This window comes from Pelecanus crispus, chromosome 4 (genome assembly GCF_030463565.1).
Source record: "Pelecanus crispus isolate bPelCri1 chromosome 4, bPelCri1.pri, whole genome shotgun sequence".
NCBI lineage: Eukaryota > Metazoa > Chordata > Aves > Pelecaniformes > Pelecanidae > Pelecanus > Pelecanus crispus.
Window position 1 is genome coordinate 76839915 of NC_134646.1, and position 25344 is coordinate 76865258.

A 25344-nucleotide genomic window follows, 5' to 3' on the forward strand; every position below is an offset into this window, starting at 1 on the left:
CTTCATTATTCCCTATCATTATGGAATACACTACATAACCAGTAAGCTTTCTCCATACAACTTTCAGCCACAAGCTCAACCCCCAAAACTTAATTCATTCAGATATCAAACAAAGAGAATTTATCCAAGAGAAATCCCTACAGAAATAGGCATGTTTTGTTTGCTTGCTTCTACACACCTCTTCATACTAAAGAAAATTATTATTTGCATATTCCTAAAGCACTTAAACTTTGCACCAACTAGATTAATTATGCAGGTACATTACATTGACTCAAAGGTCAGGTATTTCAGAAAACGGGGAGGTGGGGAAGAAAAGAAAGGGCAGGTGAAGGTAAACCTGTCCTGGAAGCAGCAGCTCACAGCAATTACTCAAGAGGTTCATTTTAAGATACTTTGAATCAAGATTTAGACCTTGCCTGACCTCATATGAATGCCCACCTGCTGTGCTCCAACAAGCCCTTCATTCTGGATCACAGTAGGGTAATAAACAACCTCCAGAACACCATATTTATCCTAATTATTGCCTAAAAGCTTCTCCTCCAAGTGTCAGCAAATCACCCTACCTGAATTACAGCATACCACTAGTTTGGAATGAAAAGCCACTACATCTTTCAGTCAGCTTTTTAATAATATTTTTGCCTTTCGTTGTGTTAAGTATTTTTACGTTTACAGAACAATAATAGAGTACGCCTCCCATACAACAAGACGATTTTAGAGAAGGCCACATTCTTGTTTTGCTTAACTTGAAGAGAACAAAGTTAATGAACAACTGAAGAAAAGAACAGATTAGAATGATGAATGACAGAAGACAAGTTAAATATCTTGATCTGGGCATAAAAAGCTCTCCTAAGAGCACATACAGAATTTAGTAAAGCAGCCTACTTAACCTCTTACATTATGAGGTATTATTGACAATAAAAAGCAACTAAAAGAACATCAGTGTGAATTCATAAAGGACACTGTATCAAGAAGAGGTAAAATCTGGTAGTAGAGTATATAAAAGTTCTTACTTTAATAACTTTATTAAGGCATTCATCAGCAACCATCCGGACATCAGATTCTGCATCCTCACTGCAGAGGAGAAACAGTTCCATAGCAATCCCCAGCAGTTTCTGAAATTCTGGAGAATTTCTAAATAAAGAAACATTAGAAAATTACAATGCGCACTATGGAAAGCGAACACCGATGCTGTTTTTGAGGGGGTTTCAGAATCCAACTACACATACACTATACACAGTTATACAAGACGAGAAGACATTCGGTGGATTAAAGCACTTCATTAGGAGTTGGGAGATCATTTCCCTGCTCCTTTCTACATAATCTGGCAAGGTATTTGACCTCTGTGCCTCAGTTTCTCTGTCTGAGGTAGAATGATAATGCCTACTCTACCAATACTTAAACAAAATTACTTCTTAGATTTTGGGTTGGTATGAAAAAAGTGCCATTTTACTTCTGAAAAGAAGTTGAGCATTTAAAATCAGCAATTATCAGAAAGCCTCCAAATAACTAACACTCCAATGTAGCTATTCATATTAATGCCATAATAAATTAAAGACATTGTCTTACCTTAAAGACTGAGCAACTATGTTTTCACATATTGTTAGGCAATGATTCACTCGATCTTTCTTGGTAGTCGAAAGTTCTTTCTTTCTAGAAGAAGAACACAACGATAATGAGTTTGAGATAAGACTTCAAAAGTGAGCAGTGACCATTTAAACACTTTAGCAAGAGTAGTAACTAATGATTACACAAGAAATAGCAGCACTCTGCTGGTCATTATGTAAACAGCTGTATGCCAACTACCTGTAGTTCCAGGACTACATATACTAACTGCTGCTGAGAGCATGCAAGCACACAAGCAAAGGGAAGGACACAAACTTAGACAAAGAATGAACCATTTAACAGGGAATATCAGTAATTCCACAACTCTCATTGAGAAAATATTTGGGAAACAAAACTGAAGAATGAAGAGGAGTGAAGGGACAGGAAGGAAAAAGTGGAGCAGACCTAGAACAAAGCTGAAATAAAGAAACTGACAGAAAGGAAAAGGTTGGGGAAAATAAGCCGTAAGAACAAGCCTTGCAGACCTAAGAAATACCACTTTTAAAACGACCTTCCTTACACGTAGTATCACCTTAGATTTTTTTTTTTGTGTGTCTGGCAAGTTCTTGAAACTTAGAGTTCTATTAAATCAACCATTTCGTATCTGAACTGGAAAGGATGCAATCCTATCGTACACCATATTCCTCCAAATGGTTTTGTAACTATAAAAATACCAAAGCCCTAGACACAGCCTATGCCCAACAAGAAAAATCTCTATAGCAACACTTGGTATAGTCCAGGAAAGGCCAAGCTTAGTCAACTCACAGCAAACGAGCATAAAACGAAGAGAATAAAATTCACAGAATCAAAGAATGCATATCTACAAGCGATGCAGAGCACAGTATGAAAAGTTTCTACTTTGCAAAATTTAACATTCACTTCAACATGATATAAGCCCCTATAACCCTTTACAGCTTAGTCTAGAACAGAAGCTTCTTCCCTGCTCCACCCCCAACAAAGGAACTGGAAAAAAGGGAGCAAGAGAGAGTCACAACTACGACTGTGAAATATTATTTCATTGTATGCAGTATCTCCTACTTTTAACTTTACTGTCACGGAATCACTCCTAGGCAAGCAGACGTGACTTTTAAATAATTAGCCAGTAGCAATACTGAAGCCAAGCTGCACACAAGGTGCATCTCCCGGGTCCATTTCACAAGGACATACCTGCTTCTTCAGTCACATTCACAGAGAATCTTCCCTTTTGTTTTCCAAGTGAAAATTGATTACCTGTATCTTTAGCATTTAGTTTTTTGTCTTAACAAAGACAGCAAAACCATCAAATAGCAAAACAGTGTTTCTGAACTAGAAGTTGGAAAACGATGTGAACAGCCTTGAGATACTTTGCTATAGTTAACACAACATAAAGGACCAACAGCAAGTAGCCAATAAGCACATTAAATTAACCTAACTCAAAATACAGTCAGACAAAAAATTTGAAGATGTAAGCTGTAATATTTAAGAGCTTCAGCTCAAATAATAGTACAGTTTTTTAAAAATGTCATTCTTTGCAAGTACCCCTGTCCTTTTCCTTCAGTCAGGTTGGAAGTGGGGGTTGAGAAGAGTTTGCTCTCAAGATTTCAGTTTTTCTCCCAAGGGTCCTCTCATCTCACTACAGAAATGCTTTCCCTTTTTAAAAGCTTAAGGAATAGTTCTGAACAAGACCATTTTTTCCATTATCATTTGGCAGTATTTTGTTTAGGTAAGCTTCAGTGTTCCTCAAAGAGGAGCTCTTCTTTGGCTTGTGTTCTTAAGCAACTCACAGAATACAAGCAGCCAATCTGAATTTGATCAAGACATACAATGTCTTTCTCTCTATCTTGAAAAAGCACCAAAGAGTCTTTAACACCACTTTCAGATCATCTCTAACAAAACAGCAAATACTTCCTAAAAGGTCCAACTGATTTTGCAACTGAAGTACCATTGATGTGAACAGGCACCTAAGAAACCAAATAAGTAATTTCAACTTTCATGATAATTTTACCTAGCACTGCCCACATCTCTTGTGAGCACCACTGTCAGTACACATTCAACCCAAGAATAGAACAGGTACATCTGAATTTGCCCGTAAGGTCACTATTTCAGATACGAAACACCTTAGAGATATTGCTGAATGAGACTTCTTTCAGAAGCAAGTTCTTTATTATCTACACACACTACAGCCCTGAGCAAGGCAACCAGTAGTGTTCAATACTACTGAGACTACTACAGACCAATCTCTTCAGCAGATTTCTGTAAACAGAGAGCTCACCTAACACTGAATCTACCACCTCACTGAAATAACTTAAAATGTTTTAAAAAGGTCTGAATAGGGAAAATTTAATGCAAAAACTTAGAAGGAATGCATATAGTTAACAAGTTACCATTTAAACTGAAATAACAGAAGCTAGAGGTGAAGACTATCAGTTACCGTCCAAAGGGAAAGAAGAACAAATATTCAACAGAGTCTGTTGTACTGAATCTTTCACCTGCCATTTGGTTATTCCACTTCCAAAAAATCAGCCTTTGAAGGGATGAAAGAAAAGGTGGAAGACAAACACTTAACATACATTGTGCACATGCACACATTTTCTGTGCCTACAGAGAGAGAAGGATAACAGAACAGTATCTGGAGATAGAACACTATTTTTGTTTACAAGGAAAAAAAAAAAACCCTCTATTCAGAAGTATTATGAAGTCTTCAGGCAAACTGCTGATGAGCATACCCAGAGGGACAACGGCAGCATCACATATTTCTTAGAAGAGAGCTGAAGTAGCAAGCCCCAAGTGTAAGGTCATTTCAATTTGGTGAATAACAGAAGGCAGGAGATATTGGAAGTAGCAGTTCTCACAGGCAGGGGAGTTTAATCTTCTGTATGCTTCTACAGACAATCTCTAGCCAAGAAGATTAATAAACAAAATAAGAAAACTAGCAAGCCCAGGTCATTTTGCGCTCCAAGTCCTGATGACCTGGCTACAAAGACACGCAGTTTGCTGATGCTAATTGTTATCAGGCCTTGGAATTAAGGATGTGTAAAAAGAGTACAGAAGCTCTGAAGCTGAATCAGCATTAAGAAAAACGGCCAAGCCAAATGGCTTGACAGTGAACTTGAGAAAAGTAATGGGAAACTCAAAAGAAATTCTATTAATAACAAACAGAAATATGAGTGGATCAAGAAATAAACTAAGCCCAAATAAGGTGGACACTTCAAACAACATGTTGTAACACAGACAACAATGGATAGTCAAATAAAGTAGAACAGGTCTACAACACACCCTAGAAATGGTAACTCAAAAAAACCACCTAGGAACCACCACTGATAAGCAGGCAATAGGTATTAGCCGCAGTTCATGTGGTCTTCAGTTAAGCAAAAAATTTGTGATACCTCTACATATAGCACTGACGAAACCAATCTACAACCACAACTTCAGTCAAACATAAAAAAAATCCAGAAAAGTTCATGAGTATAGAAAAATGGATATTGCTGGAGAGCTCTTTGGCTCTTGCAGCACCTTTTGCTGTAAAGGTAATGGTTGGAATCAAATGTAAGGAAAACAATAAAATCAGAATAGGGCACAATTACAAACAACTACAGTAATTAACTATTAGAACAACTTAACAAGTTAAAAGGTGAAGAATCCACCTTCGGATTAATCAAATCAAAGACAAATACTTTTCCAGAAGAACCATTAGCAAGTCATTCTCTCAACTCACTGATAGGAGGTAAAAAAGAGTAAACCAGAAAATACAGGATGTCACATGACAGCCCATCTGCTTTTTAGTTTCACTGAGTAAACTCTGAAATTTTACATCATACTAATCAAATTTTAAGTTAGTGAGAGCTTTCTAATCCAAAATAAGACACCCAACTCCAACCAAAACTTAAGGGTCTGAAAAAGCTATAAATAGGTATGGAAGCAATAAGGTGCCTCAGCAGAGTTGCACAGAAGCAACATGAGAGCAGAGAGCTCACCCTAAGTTTTCATGGAAGAAAAAAATCCAAACCCACACCCATGGAGGGATAAGAGAGGGGGCCAGAAACTGACGTCTGATTGTAATGCATAATAAAAGCATAACACGTGATTATTGCTAATTGAAATCTCTCAAACCAGAAAAATCTCTTGCCTTCTTGGTAAAAGCTTGAATTCAATTAATATTTTAATAAAAAAAAGTAGAGCCAGAATACCGGTTTTATCAAGAGTTCAGAACTCACTGTCTTACAATAAAGAGAAGAAAGACTCCAATACGTGTTGTGCAAACAATTAAGTCTTCTCTGCCCCAATCTCTGTGATATTAAAACATTTCATAGCATGAGACAGTCCTTAATAGGACTCATTCACTAATCAGATGTGGAATGCTCAGTTTCTACCAAAAATATTTAAAAGGCCATTTTTGCCTACTCCAACAGGAAGGATTTATTTTTTAATTGTTATTTTTAATCACGTAGAGGTAACATTGTTGTGTTGTAATTCAAGGTAGCTTATTTTGGGAGGAAAAAAAAAAAGTAGAGGTGGTTAGTTAGTTTTACTGCAACAAAAAAGTCCACCAAAAAATGTCTACCACCACCTGTAATAATGAGATTACTCTTTAACTCGAGGAATGACAGCTTCTTACTTGTCTTATTTAGGCAACAGGACAACTTTTATCTAATAGACCATGTCAAATAGATATCTAATGAAACAATTAAAGAGCAAATCAGTAGCATTTATGCTATGACATTCACCAATTAATTTATGCTTTCATTACTGACAGATAAGCTCGCATCCTTTTACAACAGTAAACAGATAGAACAATATGAAGTTACCACATAGAACTACAAAATATTTAAGTGCTATTTGTAGAGAACCCCAATAAAGATGAACACCTCTCCCTAAATGCAAGGAAAACACATAGGCAACTTACCAGTCCATTACAAACAGAAAAAAAAAAAAATTGCAGACAGCATTGTGAATGACATTCAAGATGTCACCTAGTATTTCACTACAAGTTTGGGAAACTTCAGCACAGACTGCCACAATATCCTTTCACAGGCTTTTATGAGGCTTAGTGGTGTTACTGAATTTGTATAGCTCCTGGAGGCATGCAATACCACCAGCTTTCTGAAAACATACAGCCTATTTTTAAACACAAACCAAAGTCAACAAGGACAACTACAACCCTAATTTTTTTAATGTTTTGAGTTAAGTAAGCCTAAATTCAAACACTCAAACCAAACACAACAACCCTCAGCAAGCATCACAAATAATTTTCAGCACTTTCTCTTGAAATACCATGATCTACCTCATCAATAACTTTCTAGACAGATTTTTTTTCAACTACATATAGGAAAGACTAGAAATACACAGCCATCTATCCTCACTGTCACACGAAGTACTAGCACAAAAAAAATGCACGTAACAGAGTGATTAGTCCCTGCAGACCAGTAAGGCAAATAAAAACAATTAGCTCATGAAGAAGATGAGTTTCTTCATCTATTATGCCCCAAAAGCATGAAAATGCATTAAGATTGTTTGAGACAACACTCTCCAAACAGTATCAACCATGATAATTTAGTTGGCATCCATACCAGAACGCCCTGTGGGAGCAGGTGGCCAAGAGCCCAGCTCCACTGCTGAGCATCCTCTGCCAAAACACTACGCAACTGCCGATTCAGAAGTTACCTGCTCCTCATCCCTTCTGCTTCTCTGTCTCCTCAATAGCTGGAGAAAAAGCAATAGCGCAACTCATGCATTTATCCTGTAAAAATCTTACTGTCTTTTCACCTGCTCAATAAAAGTTATTTTTAGAGGATGCAAACGTAAGGGGCAGCACTGTGGTACTGAACAGCTCCTCGCCCTTTCCCTCCAGTAATGCCTCCCGGGAAACCTGAATACCGTATGGATGCAATGCATTTGCCCCTAATGTTTAGGAAAGCAAAAGGGATTTAGAAATATCTAAACGAATTCCTCTGAGGTCTCTGCGCAGAAAGTCACGGCACAAGACTTTAAGTGAAGTTTGTCATAAACAAACATCCACATCAACTCCCCTCAGATGTGCCAGAGCTCAGCCTGTAACTTTGCTAGGCTTAGTGCTTTAAGTTATGCTTAGGCTTTTTTGCCTTTTTTTCCAGCACTGTCTTAGCCGACGATAAGGTTTCACTTCCTAGAACCAGCCTGTGGCACTCACGTAGAGTTCTTGCACCTCCCGTTCATTACCCATACTGCCGTATTTTCAAGCGTGCTGGCCCAGAAAGTTACTCCTAGCTTAAACTTAAATAGAGAGCAGGCAGCACTCCCACACACGTCCACAGGAGCGGCCGCCCGCCAAGGGCAGGACTGGCCCCGGGACTCGCTCCTCCAGGGACGGCCAGCTGCCCCCCGGGCTGCCAGCAGCCCCAGAGCGGCGGCGGCGGCCGGGCCCCCCCAGGGCAGGGGGGGACGTCGCCGAGGCGTTCCGGGAGCCCGCCCCCAGCCCCCGGGTGCGGGTCACTCACGGTCTCTGGAGCGGCTCCTCGGGGATGGCAGCCGGACCCTGCTGCTGCTGGAAGGAGCGCAACGACTCGAAGGCCTTCATCAGCTTCTCCATGGTGGCCATATCCGCTCCGCCCGCGCCGGCGGCAGCGACCCGCCACTCCTCCCCGCCCTCTCACGGGTGCCCGGCAGCGGCCGCCTTCCTCCTCGCGGGCCCGACTCTTCTCCTCCTCTCCCGGACTCGCTCCCTCCCGGCCGCCCGGCACCCTGCAGGCAGCCGAGGCGCCGCCGCCAGCTCACGCCGCGCCGCCCGTCACTGCCGCAATGAATGAGGGAGACGCCGCAGGGGGCCGCGCGCACCCCTCAGCTGCCCCGCCGCCATCTTGAATCCGTCCCATCAGCCCCCACGCCACCGCCCCGCCCCCGCCCCGCGCTGCCCCGCCCACCCCGGGGCAAGGGCCCCGCCCCGGCCTCAGCGGCGCCGGGCGCGCATGCGCCGACCGCAACCCCCGGCCTGGCGTCACGCGCACCCGTTACGTACGTACACAGACGGAGGCACGCGGGCCAGGCAGGGGGCGGGGCAGCAGGGAGAGCGGCAAGCTCTCTGTCCAATCAGAAAGAGGGCTCCACCCCTTCCCCGCTGCGGATCAGGCGCGCCCCCTCCCCGCGCCTCAGCGGCGAGGGGGCGCTGGGTCCTAGAGCCCGCCCGCCGGCCGGCAGCACCGCGGCGCCCCCCACTGCGGGGGAGGAGGCGGCCGCCCCGCCCGCGGGAGGGGACAAGCGCCCCGCCCCCGCCTCCTCCTCGCGCCCGGGGGGGCCCCGCTCGCAGCCGGGCTCGGGAGGCGGCAGCGCTCCCCTCCCCCGGGAACCTGGAACCGCCCAAGCGGGAGCCGGGCGCCGATGGCGGCCCGGCCCCGCCCCCAGCCGCGCGGGGGCACGCGCTCCGTCCGCCTGGGCCCCAAGCGCGCGCGAGAGGCAGCCCCCACCCCCACCCCACCGCGCGTGCAGGCAGGCAGCCCGGTGGGGGTGGGGCTGAAGGCGGGGGAGGGGCCCACTGGCACGGGACCCGAACGTGGCGCGGGAGCCGGCGGGCTGCCCCCGCCCGCGCCGCAGGGCCCGTTCCGCACTCGTGAGGCACACGGTGACCGTACGCTGTGCAAGGGCGACGGTGTTCAGCATTCAAGCCACTGATTGTGTTACCGCTACAGTGAACTTTGCAAAGACAGCCACCCGTTTTAATACACCTACTCGCCGACACACGCTTTAAATGACAGCTGCTAGGAACTGGCGCTTCCTCTTACGTCTCAAACACACGAAGTTCGCTCCAGCAATGGAAATGCAGAACAGCTCTTGGAACTTTTAAGACATTCCCATCAATGACTTAACATGCAGCTTGGTTACTGCTAGCAGGGACAGACAAAAGAAGCGAAGCGCACGTCTTGCGGCTAGTCAGGCCAACGTAAACCATGACAGAACCACCTTACTGATCACCTTTGTGCCAAATATTCAGTAAAACACTGCTCTGCCAGCTAACCTTATTAGCACGTTAGTAGAAGAAGATGAACCATTTGAAACATTCCTCTGAAAGTAAACCTATCCACAGTACCGAAAGCGATTCAACTTACAGCAAAACCCCATTTCATCATAAATGTGTACAAAATGTGAGCTTTTAAAGTAAAAAGAGTATTTTTCCCCGATTATTTTACAATACAGCTTGCAGAGAGTTTCCTCTGGAACATATGGATGGCCATGAATTTTTTATTTAGCAAGTGATACCTGAAAAAAACTGACAGCGTAGCTGGAATGCAGCATACACCATGTGATAAATGCATGTGCCACTCCACACTTTGAAATAAATTTAAGCACATTAAAAAGATCGTAAGCTCTTATCAAAGATTAAAGAAGCCACCAACCAAGTCAGTCTTTGCAAACCTGTTCTGAAGCTTTAGATCCGAACGTGTGCCAGTCGCCCAAGGGCTGCTGACTCCCCAGCGGGAGCCCAGGGCAATGCCCGCCCGCAAGCAGCTCCTCTTTGCCCGTTGTACCGGCTGGCTCATTAACCAGGAGCTGGGGTAACTGGAAGAGAACTCCGGGGTATCAGGCTTTTCTCTGGTAAGTACCTTCTCAGTAGATTCTCCCAATTCAAATTTACTGATCCACGGTTTTGCATGTCACATATCCATGTCACTGATCCTGTTCAGATAGCAGCCCCACAAACAGCTGCACTGCCAAAAATGAAGTGATGTAAAACTGGCAAGGGGCAAGAGCGAGCAGGCAGGGTTGGAGAACAGGCATTTTTGTAAAGCCATCATTACCACAAAGAAAAATAAAGTCACCACCTCAATGGAGTAACAGGGAATACCTAAAAGGTTGTATGTAATTTAGTGGATGATGATGAATTCACCTCAACCTCCAGGGTGGGGGGAGAAGAAACATGCTTTTACCTTGTCTGTAAGACAGCCAAGAACATCACAAACGTGGAAAGGTTTCCTAAACACAGGCTACCTAGGCATAGGTTACCTCTTGATTGAATGTTTTTAAGAAGAAGTTGGACAAGGACATGAAGAATACTTTTTGCCCTGACCCGAAGTCACACTTAGGCCAGCGTTTCTGCATTTCCACGAACAATTCAACAGGTAATTGGTACTACTCAATCCAATAGACTTCATGAGACCACTGGCCCATGTAGTTCAACATATGCACAGATAATCTGCAATACACCGTAGCACAGTTAAATTATTGTTGAAGTCACTTAATTTGAAGCTGTTCCGTATAGTAATTGAGTGCTTAACCCTCCAACACATGTCATAAGATTGCAGTGAAAGCCTTTCCGTAAACAGGGCAAAATGTTGAAAATACAAGCAGCCTACTGTTGAAAAGTATTTGATACAAAAAACCGCAAATCCAACTAATATCAAGGTATAAATTCTCTCCAGGAGAGTGAAGTCTGGTTAGTTTCCTTTGGCGACAGTAGAAAATTCAATATGCACGGTAAGGCTGATGACAAGTGGAGCTACACTTACTACGGACCAATCTTGCATTCACATTCATAGTGTTATCACAGTAAATGTCTTAATGAAAAACAGCCCATCCCAATAATTCTGTCTTTTCACACAGGAATTTATGTAGAAATCAAGATTCAGACCATGAGATAAGGTATCAATTGAGCAAATACAACAGAGGTAGGGCACTTTTTCCTGGATTTGACAATCTTACATTGGTAAAGAAATTACAGCATGTAATACACATTTTCTGCTTCAACAAATTGCTTTTTTTTTTTTAAATTACAATTTTTCTTTTATCTATCCCGGCTACCATGACAGACATCATAAATAAATCACATTAGACAGTAATACATGTGGTCGAGATATGCGGCAGTGTTTTGCTTTTTATTTCAGGAATAACAATGCTAGAACATCCAGGAAAACAGCTCATACAAGAACAAATTCAGTGGTTTGGAGATACTGGAACTAGCACATCACATTTAAGTCAGCTTCGCTATACTTGGAAAAAATTCCGGTGTTTTGGACACATGTGGAACACGAGAAAAGCTACATACATCTCGTGTAAAACTTAAGTTACACCATAAGAAAAATTACAAAATAAAAAAGAATGCTACATTCAGCAGAAGAGACATCATCATCACCAAAATGAGCCAGGCAGGTAATTCAAATGAAAGTAAACATAAACTTAGCTTCAAGATGCTTTTCCTTAATTTCTTCATTTTAATTCCATTTTCTGAGTACTTCCTAAAGAGAGGTATTTTCTGAAAATCTATACTAAAGTGAAGGCGATCATTCCAATATTAAATTAGTGTAATACTAAATTGTAAACCAAAGTAAAATAATATTACTTCTGTTGACTTTAATAACTTGTAAACAAGTATTCTTCGTTTGTACAAATGGCAATGAGAAATTTCTTACATCAGTATTGTTTGAAAAATAATTGAAGTTCATTCTAAAAATGGATTTTTAGTTGTTTTTGAATACCTTCTATTATTGATTTCTCAAATTAGACATAATTTTATTCTGAGATGGAGCTAATTCTCTTTCATAATCAAAACCCTTCACATCTACTGCTTTAAGAATGGTTTGGGAAAAAAAGAAGACATACAACATCTTCTATTAAAGGCTAAGATTTTTCAATAGCACTCTCTTTGTTATACCACAGGTTTTTTTCCTATTTATTATTATACAGTAATTATTTTTAAGTGCTCATTTTTTTCAACTGAGACTGTTTTGTTGTTGTTATAATCCAGAAACATAACACCATCGCTATTATGAACACTTCACCTCTGGAGAGGGAAAAAAAAAAAGCTGACAGTTTTTTTTATATTAAGAGAACAACCCTGAGGCATGAAGATTCTATTCTGTTGGTCACAACATTGAAAAGCATTAAGTAAACCAGTAAGATACTAGTACATTGTTTCACAGTTTCTGAATTTTGAGCTAAATATATAGATTCATGAGGTATGCACAAGCAGACATTAAGACTTACATACAAAAATGCTTGGAAACACAAGCCACAGAAAAGGAGGGTTGATCTCATGCAAGTAACTCCATGGAATTCCATAGATCTTTCCATATCTTGCACCAGCAGAACAAAGCAGTTGGGTTGTTGGATTGTCTCACTGCTATTAAAGCCTCCTAACATATGGATCTAGAATCTGAATTCATGGAGGTACAATGAAGTCACACTGAATGACAAGAATTTACATTGGTTTAGGGTTTTTTTTGTTTGGTTGGGTTTTTTTGGTTTTTTTTAAAACAGCTTCATGGAAATAAAAGGCTACATAATCAGTATACACAACCTGCTGCCTTTTCCTCCTTTGTCTCAGTTGTGTCCTACAAAAATCAAGAGCAAAGTTCATATTATCATGCCACAATATTTTGCTTTCAGGTGCTCTCCCCTCTCCTTACCCTTTCCCCACTTTCAAAATGCATCTCCAAGCTACTAATACTCCAGTAAAGACATCTAACCAATGTGTCACCTTGGATTAAACAGCGTAACACCTTAATATCCATGTGCCGTATAAGGAGAGTTATGCTGATCCTTCCAGTTTCTTGTCTTTTCCAATTCATTAGGGGATTCACATTAGATAATATCTACTCATTATTAGATGGTTGTATTTCTAGCCAAAAGGGACAAATTTATAGTAGAAAAATGCCATCTTGAGCCTGGGGGGGAGCAAACACCACCCCCCACAAACCAACAGAATTTAAGTCCTAATCCTGCGAACATGTAGTTACGCAAAAACAATTCAATAGTATTATTCAGAACATAAGAAAAAAGCTTGTGAAATGAAACCAAATAAAGCTTCATAAAAACGCACAAATCCTCCACTTTTTTGCATGGTTGGAGTTCCTTGTCCAAAGAAGCGGATGTATGACTAACGACTTCTTAGGAACAACTTCCCTTTTCTCTTCATCTAGCCTTTTTTCTTCACAGATCCCTGAAGAGTAAGTGTTAAGTCTCAGCACTCCAAAATAGAAGAGCTGATTTTATCTTTGTTTTTTGGGTTTGGTTTTGGTTTTTAAAGTTAAGATCCCTCCCCCTCCAATATGGAAAGAAAATTTGAAATACATAATAAATAGACTTTCAGATTTTTTTTTTTATTTGTTAAAGCCAATTCCTGTGTTTTCCTCATAAAAATTGCTCAGCTCATGTCCATGGTATTCTTGCCCAAATTTCAAGTTGCTCTAAGCAGGCATTAAATCCAGACTGTCACCCCATATGTCCAGTGTTAATACAGTCACCTTTGCCTCAGAACAGCAAACCTAAGATCTTAAAAAATTAAACCCCTTAATCAGAGAAACATGATCACTTCTCCAACCAGGTAGGTATTTACAAAACACTTTTGTTACTTCCCTATTTCTCCATTCCCATCTTTTTAGAGTCCTTCTATTATTGTGGTACATAATAAAGAGGGTCAGGTCAGACCCTGCCAGCTCATTGTCTCACACATAATGGTTCCAGCCAAAACCCTCACTTCAGATATTTCTCTGTCAAGCCTCCCATCCCTTCGCTGTTGCATCAGACTATCTTCCAGTAATTCATTCAAACTCTCCCTCTGCTGGTTTCTCCCTTTGTACTTTCTACAGCAGTCACTCTGCTGTCCTCTGTGCTGTTTTAGACATCAAGGAAAATGCATTAAAAACACAGGAAAGGAGTCTCATTCCTCATTTCTGTGGCACAGTAGCCAAGAGGAACAATTTCAGATAGACACCAGCTCAGCCCCAGTAGGATTCGGTAACACACTGGTTTTCCAATTTTTTTCAAATTCTAACCCATTAAAACATTTGTCACTAGAGACAAAATACTGTGAATTAAAACCTGACGACAGGCTTGAGTATCAAATGTATCCTGTGAGTTTCTCAGAAGCAGCTTAAGTTTCTTCCAGTGGGTCTGCAGATCACAAGCAGAAACCTATTTGAGGTAGAGGGATATTCAGTTGCTCTATGTGTATAACATACGTGTGGTCTGGTTGGTGCCCTAGAGATTTGAGAGGAAAAAAATGCATGCTCAGGGGAGACAAATCTTCAGAATACAGAACAAAAAGTCATGTCTGCAACTCCAAGAGCATTCCGTTATATTTCAGGTCCCTAACTCAAAATTTGAAAACAGAATAGGCTTTTGATGAAATACGTTCCCTAAATTCATTCTCCTACAAAGATTAATAGTTTTACCAGCAACTTTACAAAATAAAAAGAAAGTCTGGCATACTTTGAGTCCAGAAGAACAGAAGTTTGACAAGCTTTCAAGCAGCTGGAAGCAGTTTTACTAATGAACATCAGGTAATCACAACTAAAACTTCAATACCAGCTCCACATCTGCACCAAGCAATCACTAAAGACAGGTTCTAATGTTTAAGTTTTTAAAGGTTATAAGGAAAGATTATTTACATAAATAAATTTGATACTTAATATTACCTTGTCTTTCCCTCAGTGGCAGTGATCGCTGTCAACCCTACAATATTGCGTATTACAACACAATAAGCACAGAGGAGGTTAGTAAGAAGAGCCCATGCTTTGCTTTTTAACCCATTATAAAACTATAACATCCTACGTGGAGTTGTAAACAATTTCATTTACAGAAAAAATAAAAAGGTGTCCCCACAGGTAAAAAGAAATCCTTTTAGTAAAGGCCACAAAGTACTCAAAATGTAGTTATAAAATTTTGGCAAAGGTCTGCTTGCATGGTCCATGCCAAGAAACTGTATGGAGAGGATGTGTAAGATGGGTAGAAAGGAGAAGAATGGGGTAATACAGTTTGTTACAGGATTAAGCTAAATGTTTAGAATTCTCTATATATAGAAATACAGAAAGACATTCTACAGAGCCAGACAGTAAAGAGCAATTCATAATAGCTGGCCACAGTGCACCGAATTCCTTTTTCCTTAGCATTTGCTCGAGAGATACATTAGGTAATAGCACTGCCATGCTGCCGGATAATACCGGAATTATGAAATTTATCAGTACAGCAATTTTACTGTTAGAAAAACTGCTAATAAGGATCCTAATGAACAAGACAACTTTTACCAGGAGCATACAAAGTCAAGTTACATCAATGCCATAGATATTATCTCTGTGCTTTAAAATCCTTTTAGTATTTTTAGATTGATTCCACCGGGAGGGGGAAAAAAAAAAAAAATTCAAGATAAATCAAATACATATAGAAACACACTCACTCAAATGGCACTCATTGCTTTTTGTACAATTAAGCTTTAGTGAAAATATACATCTTAAAACAAATGAAGTACAAATGTACAAAAATCCTTGAACTCAGATAAAAAATATATATAATACATTTTGCTACAGAGATATAAAACATTTAAAGTTTGCTCATCCTTTCTGATGAGAGTAAAATGATTTAAAGTCTGGAGGACTCCTGCTCATCATCACTGCAATCAGATTTAAAGCAGACCTGCAAGAGAAGACAAAGAGACAATTCAGCTGCAGAACTGACACTATTGTCGGTTTGTGTGTTTTATGGGGCTCAGAAAGGCTAGGGGGGTGGCTCTTTTTCTAGCACATTTTACTCCATACTAACTAAATGCTTTGGGAATATCAAAAGAAACCACAACCCAACCCCAAATCTCAAGTCATTAAAGTTTCATTTAACCTTAAGCTCTTTCCTTTTTTTAACTTCACAGGACAATTAACTGCAGTCCTATTACTTCAAAACCAACTAAAGGCTCTCAAGCCTTATTAATTTTTTTAGGACTCTTTCTCAATACATAGAACCATATCTTGGGACAGTATCAACCCTGCTGATTCAGCTTGAAAAGACTACAGTAAGACACAAGCTTTAACTTTAGCTATGTGAGATTATTAGTACACTTAACCATTCCTTCTATTCCATTACCGTAAGTAGGGGAAAAGTGAATTTGAAAAGGTGAACTAAAAATGACAGTACTATTACACATTCCATTAGCATTGTACCATTTTAGAGAGGTGAATTACCAGCTGATGACAAAAAAAATCATCATGCAATTTTAATACATGGCCCTGTTGTGGCTACTTAATGATATGCTCCTAGCAATTTTAAAATTCCATTTCTGCTTGAAAGCAAAAGTAATTTCTACAGAAGTGTTCTCTACTGGAATATACGCATGCTTCTCAAGATAATTCCACTCTAAGTGCAAGCATACTGAGCAAGCAGAATTGTGTACAACATCTTCAAGTGAAAACCTTTACAAATAGCCTATTTCTCATGACCTATAAACAGGCACAATATGCCACATGTCTTTTAGGTGGTAAATACTCAATTCACATACCTCAAAATGTTTACTTAAGAGTAGAAATTATGTGTGTAAGAAAAGGCTGTGCATTATCAGAAGCTATGTAAACATATATTATGCTGTTGTTTTGGTAAAGATATTAAACTTCCTAAGATATTTTAACATTTGTTTTGTGACACTTCACACTCATTCATTTAGGGGATATTTTTATTTTATTTAAGTTTTTACAGAGGGGGCCTCAATTATATCGGAAGTCATCTCCCCAGAAGTTTTTATAAAAACTGGCAAAACACATAAGGAGCAAGACCCAAATTAATATCATTAGGAAAGAAAGATCTATAGCACAGCTGCTAACAGCACACACTACGTGTCCCCCAGGTAACAGCTAGCAGACGCTAGAGGAAGACAGAATGCTGAGGGAGGAAAAACTCATGGCGTTATAGGGATTGCTACAATTTCTGAAACGCAATGCAGGGGCAAAGCCATAATAAACCAGATTTCATTAGTTTCGGTATTCAGCAGACAACTTGTTTTTACTATCACAAAAGAATATTAAAAATTGAGTGGATGTTCAGGTCTTAGTGGCAATTTTCTTACAAAAGAAAAGAAATACCCTTACCTCTCCACTAAAAAGTCTGTGAAAGAAGCCTCTCTTTGGTTTAGGAGACCTCTCTCTGTCTGGTGACACAGTACCATCAGTTTCATATGCGTTGATATCTTCAAAGCATCCCGTTTCAATCATCTTTGAAACACAGGAAATATGAATGAAATATCCATACAAGCCTCTCAGACATGTTCCATGTATTATCTATTTACTTTGGCTGGTACTCCTGACAACTTACAAATTCATCAGCCAAACTACACCACCCGCAGAGCTGCATGAAGCACAAAGTCTACATTAACTCTCTTGTGCATCCAGCAAACTAAAGAATAGCAATGAAAGCACTATCATGCAGGTGAGTACTCAGATGCTCCCTTGCTTTGGTAAAGCATTTCTTCTGCCCATGATGCAAAAAGCAGAAGTTTTTAGAACCAGAAATTGATTTTCCTTTCATCTATTCTGTTCATTTTGGAGCAGTCTAGCCTAACAAATATAGTATCTCTACACCCTGGACTCAACTTTATAAATAAACATGACATTGAGTAGGAGAAATGATTATTCTATGCAGAATACTAGTACCTGCATAGTATTAGGGGGAATACTTTTTACAAAGGGGACGAATTGCATCCTTGGGGAAAAAGCAGCTGATGTCTGACCACAGTAATTTAAACTGTGGTGTTTTGGGCAACCATCTATCACAACACAACATATATTATAATTAAAAATAAGGCAATGAGATAGAGAAGGCAATACTTCATGGAAAAAAAAAAGATCTAATGAAGACAGGTCTCTGGAGAGAAGCAAGGCATTTTGAAATAATCTGTGTTTGTGTACACAGAAAACAAAAGAATTAAAAATACAGTTACCAGGTGCAGAAAGGACAGCAGAAAGAGTAAATGCCAAAATGTAACAAACAGGCATGGTCAGAAGGGGAAGAGTGACTAATGCCCACATGTAGTTGGCATTTATCTGTGAGTGCCAGTGATACACATCTATCATAATGGGCATGCAACCAAATGAGTATACCTTGTAGAGGGAGAGCGGGCATAAAGACGAGTAAGAAGAAATGCTGTCTGCTTCTGTTGTAAACCATGATATTAGGTAAAAGTGGGGGGGGGGGGGGGGGGTGGAGAGGAATTCTTAAGAGACATAGAGCAAAGATTTGACAGACAGCTCAGTAACATGAATTAAAAGAAAAAATAAGCACAAACGTAAAATGAAGTCTGCACAGTTATTCCTTGAAGAGAAGGAATTACTATCACCAGGATTCCACAACTACTTTCAACTTTATCCCTCTGTGTGGGGTTAGAGTTATTAAGCTGCAGTTCATTTCTTAATGACTGGATCATATTATGAAGTTTAGAATTACAACGCAGCATAGGAAATATTTATTTCTCCAACAGCCTAAGGTTCATTGCTTCTTAGTGAAGACTTTCTATGTCAAATGACAGCTTTCAAATCTCCTTCTTAATGAAATGCAAAAAAAAGCAAAAGGGAAACAAAAAGGAATGTACTTTTTTCTCTGACATGTTCAGAAATTGCTCATCTTTTGTGTTCAAGCTTTAAATAAAATAAAAAAATCATACTGGGAAAGAAACTACGCTAGTAGAATTCAAGACAATACTAATTTCAGGAAGTTATGAACATCTTATAGTAGGGGGAAGGCATTCATAACAAGAACTACAATTTTAAATAATCGTTACTGAGTGCTCTTCCTGAAATAATAAAGATTTGAATTTCATCAATACAGACTGAGCTGCACGCAGAGGTAGCAAAATTCTAGTATTCTATGCAGAATACTAGAACACTTACTCAGTAGGCAGATGAAAACGCTTTAGGAGAAAGTCTGACTCAACCAATCTTAAACTGTTTGTTTTGAAACCTTAGAAAAGGTGAATCTGCAGTTCTGTATTACTGTGTCACTCGGATCCTCTACTGATATACAGGCATAATACACAAACAGCTTGCGCCGTGCCTGTTGCTTTTGAGTACTTTGAATAGCATTCTATCCCTCTCCTATAAACAGCAAAATTGAATAACGTGATAGAAGAACAAGGAAAATGTGGTCATACTAATGCTAAATACTGTTCTGTAGGCTGTATCTATGATGACAAGATGCCAGATTCTATTTATACAAATTTACCATAGATCTCAATTTTTAGCAAGTTGCTTATGTTTTGGGAAAATTTTTTTTCTGAAGTCTCTCAGCAACAAAGTCTAAAGCAGAAACTTCTTTACCTCTCACAGAGAAAGTTAATACTATAATTATACCCCTTATTAAATCTTCTGTATTGCTGTGCTAAAGAAAATAATCTTTTATGAAATATACAATACCTCGTTTTGCCAAGGGATTGAGACACAGCCCGTAACAAATTTGGAATAGAAGTCATCATCTGTAGTATCCAGGTTCACTCCTTTTACTGTCGAGAACTGCTCTATGTCCAGGACATCTTTACAATATACGGCACGTGGCTGCAGTACAATACAAGATTGCTTCATTAAGGTTTTGGTTTCGGGGGTTTTTGGTTTTTTGTGGGTTTGTTTTTTTTTTTCTTTCCTAGATGGGCAAAGGGGGAGTGAAATGTCTGCAATTTTATATTTCACATTGCTGATCATCAAATAGCACTATACTACAAAACAGAAATGCAAAAACTTAAAAGACTGTCATCATAAAGCACCTGAGCAATTCCATCCATCCTGCAACTAACAAGAAAGAAATATCAAAACCAGAAACAGCATGCAACTTCTCTGGATTTCTTAATGGTTGTCATAACTCACTCATCTTCCATCACCCTTCTTTCAAGCCCAGAGTAATTTCCTCAAAGCTAATCTTCACTTGTTCAGCATCTGAGCTAGAGAAGTAGACTTTTAAGGGCTAAGAAATCAGCTACAAAGCTCCCTAGAGCAATACCGCTATTGTAAATTGCTTTGTGATCTCAGATGAAACGCCACAAAACAACGAGCCGTCAATAGCTACTCCAGGCATTCTCCTGCCAATTTAACTAGCTTTCAAGGTTTCTCTGGAGTTCACATGATTGCTGACATAGAATTATGACAGTTCTCGCCTTTTTGAGATACTAATCAAATCTGTCTCACCTACTTACATCTGGCAAGAATGGAGGTTCTAACATGTTAGCTTCCAGCCTCTTGAAGTTGATATTCTTGAAAATAGGATGTTGCTTTACAATAGCAGCTCCATCTTCAGTGCAACCCAGTCGTTCCTCTGGATTTTTAGCAAGTAACTGCAAGGATATGGAAAAAAAGGCTGATCCAGTGATACAATTCCACAATTTAAAAAAAAATCTATATACAATGTCTTTCAATACATTTACTTTGTTACTTGGCCTTTTATTAGATTAAGTTTATCATGGTATCAAAATGAACTGGAAATCCAAACTACAACATTCTGGGAGTAAAAAGATCCCTGAAAGCAGACCATTTGAGGATTATACCTAAAGTCATATGAAAATATTTTAATTGATGCCATGCTAAAGAGATTTTATAGTACGGACTTTGCAGTAGACTTTACTTTTAGGAAATACAGACTTACTTTCTTCCCAATGGGCTTAAGTAATGCACATATTTTGCATAAACTAGTAAAGAAAACTTTTGAAGCTTTCTGTATAGAAGTGCTTCTTACTAAATTTAAGAACATGCAAGATTAAAAAAACCTGTTGTCTTGTACAGACTCTTTCAGGCAAGGAAACTAGTATACTACTCTGCCATTTCTCCCCATACAGTATCAAAGTTGAGCATGCTATTGTACTCCATCTATAATTACATGTGGTCCAAGAACTACTGGACCTTTTCATTCACGTGATGAAAAATCAATTTATGCAGCCTTCCTTCATCTTGAAAAAAGTTCTGAATGCTCTAAGTTTGATAATAAAACAATTCATGGACAATCACAAACTTCCATCTGAACCAAAGAAAGATTTAAGAACTCCATCTTTGAAAAATTTTCAATAGAAGATATTAAAATAAAGTAGTTCATCTCTTGAAAAGGATTAGAAATTTAATTTTCAAACCTCTATGTCTCTTCACCCACCATCCTGCAGATGGATTTTGCCTCCTCTGAGAACTTGTCTGAATATGTTTCCTGGTCTTCCTTTACTCTCCGGTCAATCTCATCCCGTTTGACCCTTTCCTTATGCTTCCTGAATGGAGACTGTCCTTCAATCATTTCATAAATCAAGCACCCAAGACCCCACCAATCCGGGCTGAATGTATACTTTTCGTTTTTGAGCACTTCTGGAGCTACAAAACAAAACCAAAAGAAACCCCCACATCAATTAATTTTAAATTAACTAATTGAATATTGAAAAAACTCTCAGGCACTCTTTTGGTTCTGTGCAGAGATCTTTGCATAACTCCTCTGTACTTTGAAGAAATATTAATTTCCACAGCGAGGACTTTGTTTATATCCAAGAGAAGCACTTAAGTTCTTTATCAGAGAAGCACTTAAGTTCCTTAACACTTAATGAAGTTTTTCCAAAGCATGGAAAGAAATGTGTTGTCGTAGTAATTTGTCTGCTTACCTGTGACCCTCAATCTCTTTGAACCTCAGAAAAAAAATCAGGTGCTATCTTAAAAGTTCTACCTAAAGCTAGAATTTCCAGAGTTAAGTTTCCAAGTTTATCAGTAGGCTTATAATTGACTCCTAACATCTACCACCACATAACCTTTCTTCCCATAAAATGTCTAGTAACTAATCCAGACCAAATACAGTTCTTTGGACAAGTCATTCATATATTCATAGAAGCAAACTTTCTGGTAAAACATAACTAGCAAAGGATACTTTACATACCCATGTAACCAACAGTCCCAACCCGTCCTCGGACTGTTTCTCCTTCTGGAATCTGCACAGCTAATCCAAGATCTGAAATTCTGATATGTCCTATTTATGTTAAAATAAATTATACATAGTCAGCAAATAATATAATATCACCACTTCTAAAACAAAAAAATTCTGTAGCCTACCTCATCAAAAAGCCACCCCAAAACATTCATATACCCATAGCACTAAGGTTATTTAACTTAATTAGAAAGGAGTGATTTATCTTTATTCAACCCTCCCTTAAATACATAAAGGAATAGAGGCACAGATCTAACTGATTTCCTGAAGGACATACAACAAAAATTGCTGTTAAGTACTCTGATTCCTAGCTTTGGCACAGGCTGCTGCTCTAGCATGAATAGAAATGATGACTGCTCATTTCAAATTCTGTATCTACACATCAGACACTTGTATTTTTCCATGCTGTATTCCCACCACAAACACTTAGCTTTCTGACTTCCTAACAAAACATCAGAATTTACTCCATTTATTCCAAGTATGAGGAAACTGTATCCTGTACTGAGACATCAGGTTTTCCTCTAACAAAGCACTCTAATAATGCTAAGCACAAGAACTGGAATTGCTATCCCCACTCCCACCCCAAAAGAAAAGTAGCCTAGCCATAACCTACTTAGAATTACTTATATTGTAACATGTTAGTTCAATATTAGGATTTCCCCTTCTCATGAATCAGTCTAATGTAGATAACTTCAGCTTCTATTTCACTTTATAAGTCAGACTTCTCAAGTTGACTACCTTTCCTATTACGCATGGCATTTACACTAGTACCTATTAATGCAGAAGTAGTCTGGTGGAAGACCATGATTTGTCATGAACAACACTGCTCAGATTGGGAAACGGTCCAAGAAGAGCAATGGGAATAAGTTCATCCCACTCTCTCTTACATTCCCATGGACAGATACAGTTCTTTGCTGGACAGACTCAACAGCAAATTATTCAAGACAATTCAAAGTAAGAATTGTATTGACATGATTCTAATTTAAAAATACATAACGTACTTGCTTAATAAAAATATAAACTGCTAGACAGAAGAAAGGACAATTACATTTTCAACTCAATTTTAAAACAGAAAATTGCCAGTCATCTGTAGTAGAAAGATTTGGGCACCGGGGAACCCAGAACCCACACTTATTTCTAATACTGGATATAAGTACAGGGACACTGCCATTTACAGAAACATCACAGATTCACAGAATAATTCAGGCTGGAAGAGACTTCAGAAGGTCTCTAGTACAACTTTCTGGAGCAAGCAGCTCAGCTCAAAGTGTTCAAGGCTTTTTAAATTCTTGTCTAGAAAGCTTCCAAGAATGGACACTGCATCACCTCTCTGGGTAGCCCATTCCAATGCCCAAGTGTCCTTTGCACATATATTCTCTGTCATTCAAAAAGCTCTACAGCAATGTTAGTTAAAAGCATATTAATTTATTTACATGTGATAGAAAGTCAAGGGGTAGGGGGAGAGATTGGAGAAAGTCAAGTGCCACTCTGTATACTGGTTGGAAATAACTAAATGCTCTTGAGCAGCAAATGCTATTTTAAATACATTTAGATGCTTTTCTATTCCCTGACATGTGATGAACCCCTTTTCAAGTGCAGGATCTGAGCTCCCAAAGTGATTTTCTAATTAGTCCCCTCTGCTCTCTGGAACAAGATCAGAATATCCCTGGCAGAGAGAAAGCATTCTAGTGCAGTCCTGCAAGGCCAGATTTTTCCTCAAAGAAGCCTTCAGCTTTTGCGAGACATTGCTGGAGAGAAAAATTAAAGAATGCATTTGATGTCTAACAAAGCTTTAGCTATTGGAAAGCAACTTCTCCCAAGCCTCATCATTTCAGAAGTTTATCAGTCAGAACATGCTGACTTAAAAAAAAAAAATTGTGCTAATGACTTCAAAACCAGTTTTTCCTTAACTAAAATACTCAGCAATTACAGGAACAAACTGGTAATATTCATCAACAGCTTAGAAGAAGGTAATTCCTGCACATGCTCTACAGTGAATTCAAATGATTCTGATAAATTTCATACAAAGTCATTAAAGAAAATTAATTTGGCTTTTGAAAAACAAAAATCTACAAACACTTCTTCATATTGTTTGTACTTCCTTGATTCTTTCCAGCCACATATGCATCAGTGACCATCAGACCTGTTTTAGTTGAAATGTTAAAACAGAGATGCTTCAGATTTCTTTTCTTCTTTATTGTTTAATTACCATTTGCTAAGTAAAATTCTGGCCCCACATCTAACAAATCATGTTTCCATAGTCAAAGACAAGACAAGCAGAGAACAAATCTATATAAAAGTTTTAGCCATCCTAAATCAAGGGGTGGGGGGGGGAGAAGGAGGAGCAAAAGGGGAAAAGTAGCCATTTTAAGGTGGGAAATTGACCCCTCAAAAATCATCATCGTCGTCCCCCAAACCCCAGTATTTTCCCCTACTTTCTAAAAAGCAAGGGCAGTTTTTTCTTTACTAATTAAAGTTAACATTTGCCAGTCAGGTCCCTTTTATTATGAAGAAATCCCTTTGATTTCTGGCACAGTATTAATTAGATTTTAATTCCCAATTTCAAAATTAATTTTAATATTTACTTACCACAGTCATCAAGGAGTATATTCTCAGGCTTCAAGTCTCTACAAATTAAACAGAATAGAAATGTGAATTATACAAATGCAAAATTATTAGCCATCATCAAGTGCAACTGAGGCAACATAAGACTTCTTGGTTGTGATTAAAGCGATTTTCCCAGTTTCCATCTATACACAAAAAAAGTTGTGAAGCTGAGGACCTATAATACAAATAATTTAACCACAGAACTCTTGCGATCCATATTTCCCACCTCTCTAATCCATTTATATTAACAGCAGCAATTAATATTTCACAGATGAGAAACTTCCTCTACACAACACTAAAATCCTGATATGGAAAACTACCAACTTACACCCAAATTCGTGCTCATAAATGAAGGACATTTCTCCTGAGAGTATCAGCCATACAACTTCACAATGGTAAAACACATCAGTGCTTGCTGCAGTTTGATGCTGACCCCTTGCTCTATTCCGCCCCAGGGTGTGAGAATATCAACAAAGAGTAATATTCCCAAGACTAAGCATAGGCTTAATA

At 39.2% G+C, this 25344-nt stretch overlaps 2 protein-coding genes across 6 annotated transcripts in view; both read right to left on the reverse strand.

Annotated features, from left to right (window-relative positions):
* HTT (huntingtin) overlaps nt 1-8155 on the reverse strand; it is an 88655-nt gene extending 80500 nt beyond the window's left edge. For all 4 annotated transcript variants that reach the window (XM_075709559.1, XM_075709560.1, XM_075709561.1 and 1 more), the window contains exons 1-3: nt 8055-8155; nt 1567-1650; nt 1011-1131 (exon numbers count right to left, since the gene is read on the reverse strand). In XM_075709559.1, the coding sequence (XP_075565674.1) occupies nt 1011-1131; nt 1567-1650; nt 8055-8155 (306 nt within the window). The remainder of the gene's footprint in view (nt 1-1010; nt 1132-1566; nt 1651-8054) is intronic.
* A 7639-nt stretch (nt 8156-15794) lies between these two features.
* GRK4 (G protein-coupled receptor kinase 4) overlaps nt 15795-25344 on the reverse strand; it is a 38669-nt gene continuing 29119 nt past the window's right edge. For both annotated transcript variants that reach the window (XM_075708934.1, XM_075708935.1), the window contains 7 exons: nt 24817-24854; nt 22180-22269; nt 21421-21629; nt 20477-20614; nt 19707-19844; nt 17391-17513; nt 15795-15954 (listed from right to left, as the gene is read on the reverse strand). In XM_075708934.1, coding sequence (XP_075565049.1) covers nt 15901-15954; nt 17391-17513; nt 19707-19844; nt 20477-20614; nt 21421-21629; nt 22180-22269; nt 24817-24854 — 790 coding nt within the window. In that variant the 3' untranslated portion in view covers nt 15795-15900. The remainder of the gene's footprint in view (nt 15955-17390; nt 17514-19706; nt 19845-20476; nt 20615-21420; nt 21630-22179; nt 22270-24816; nt 24855-25344) is intronic.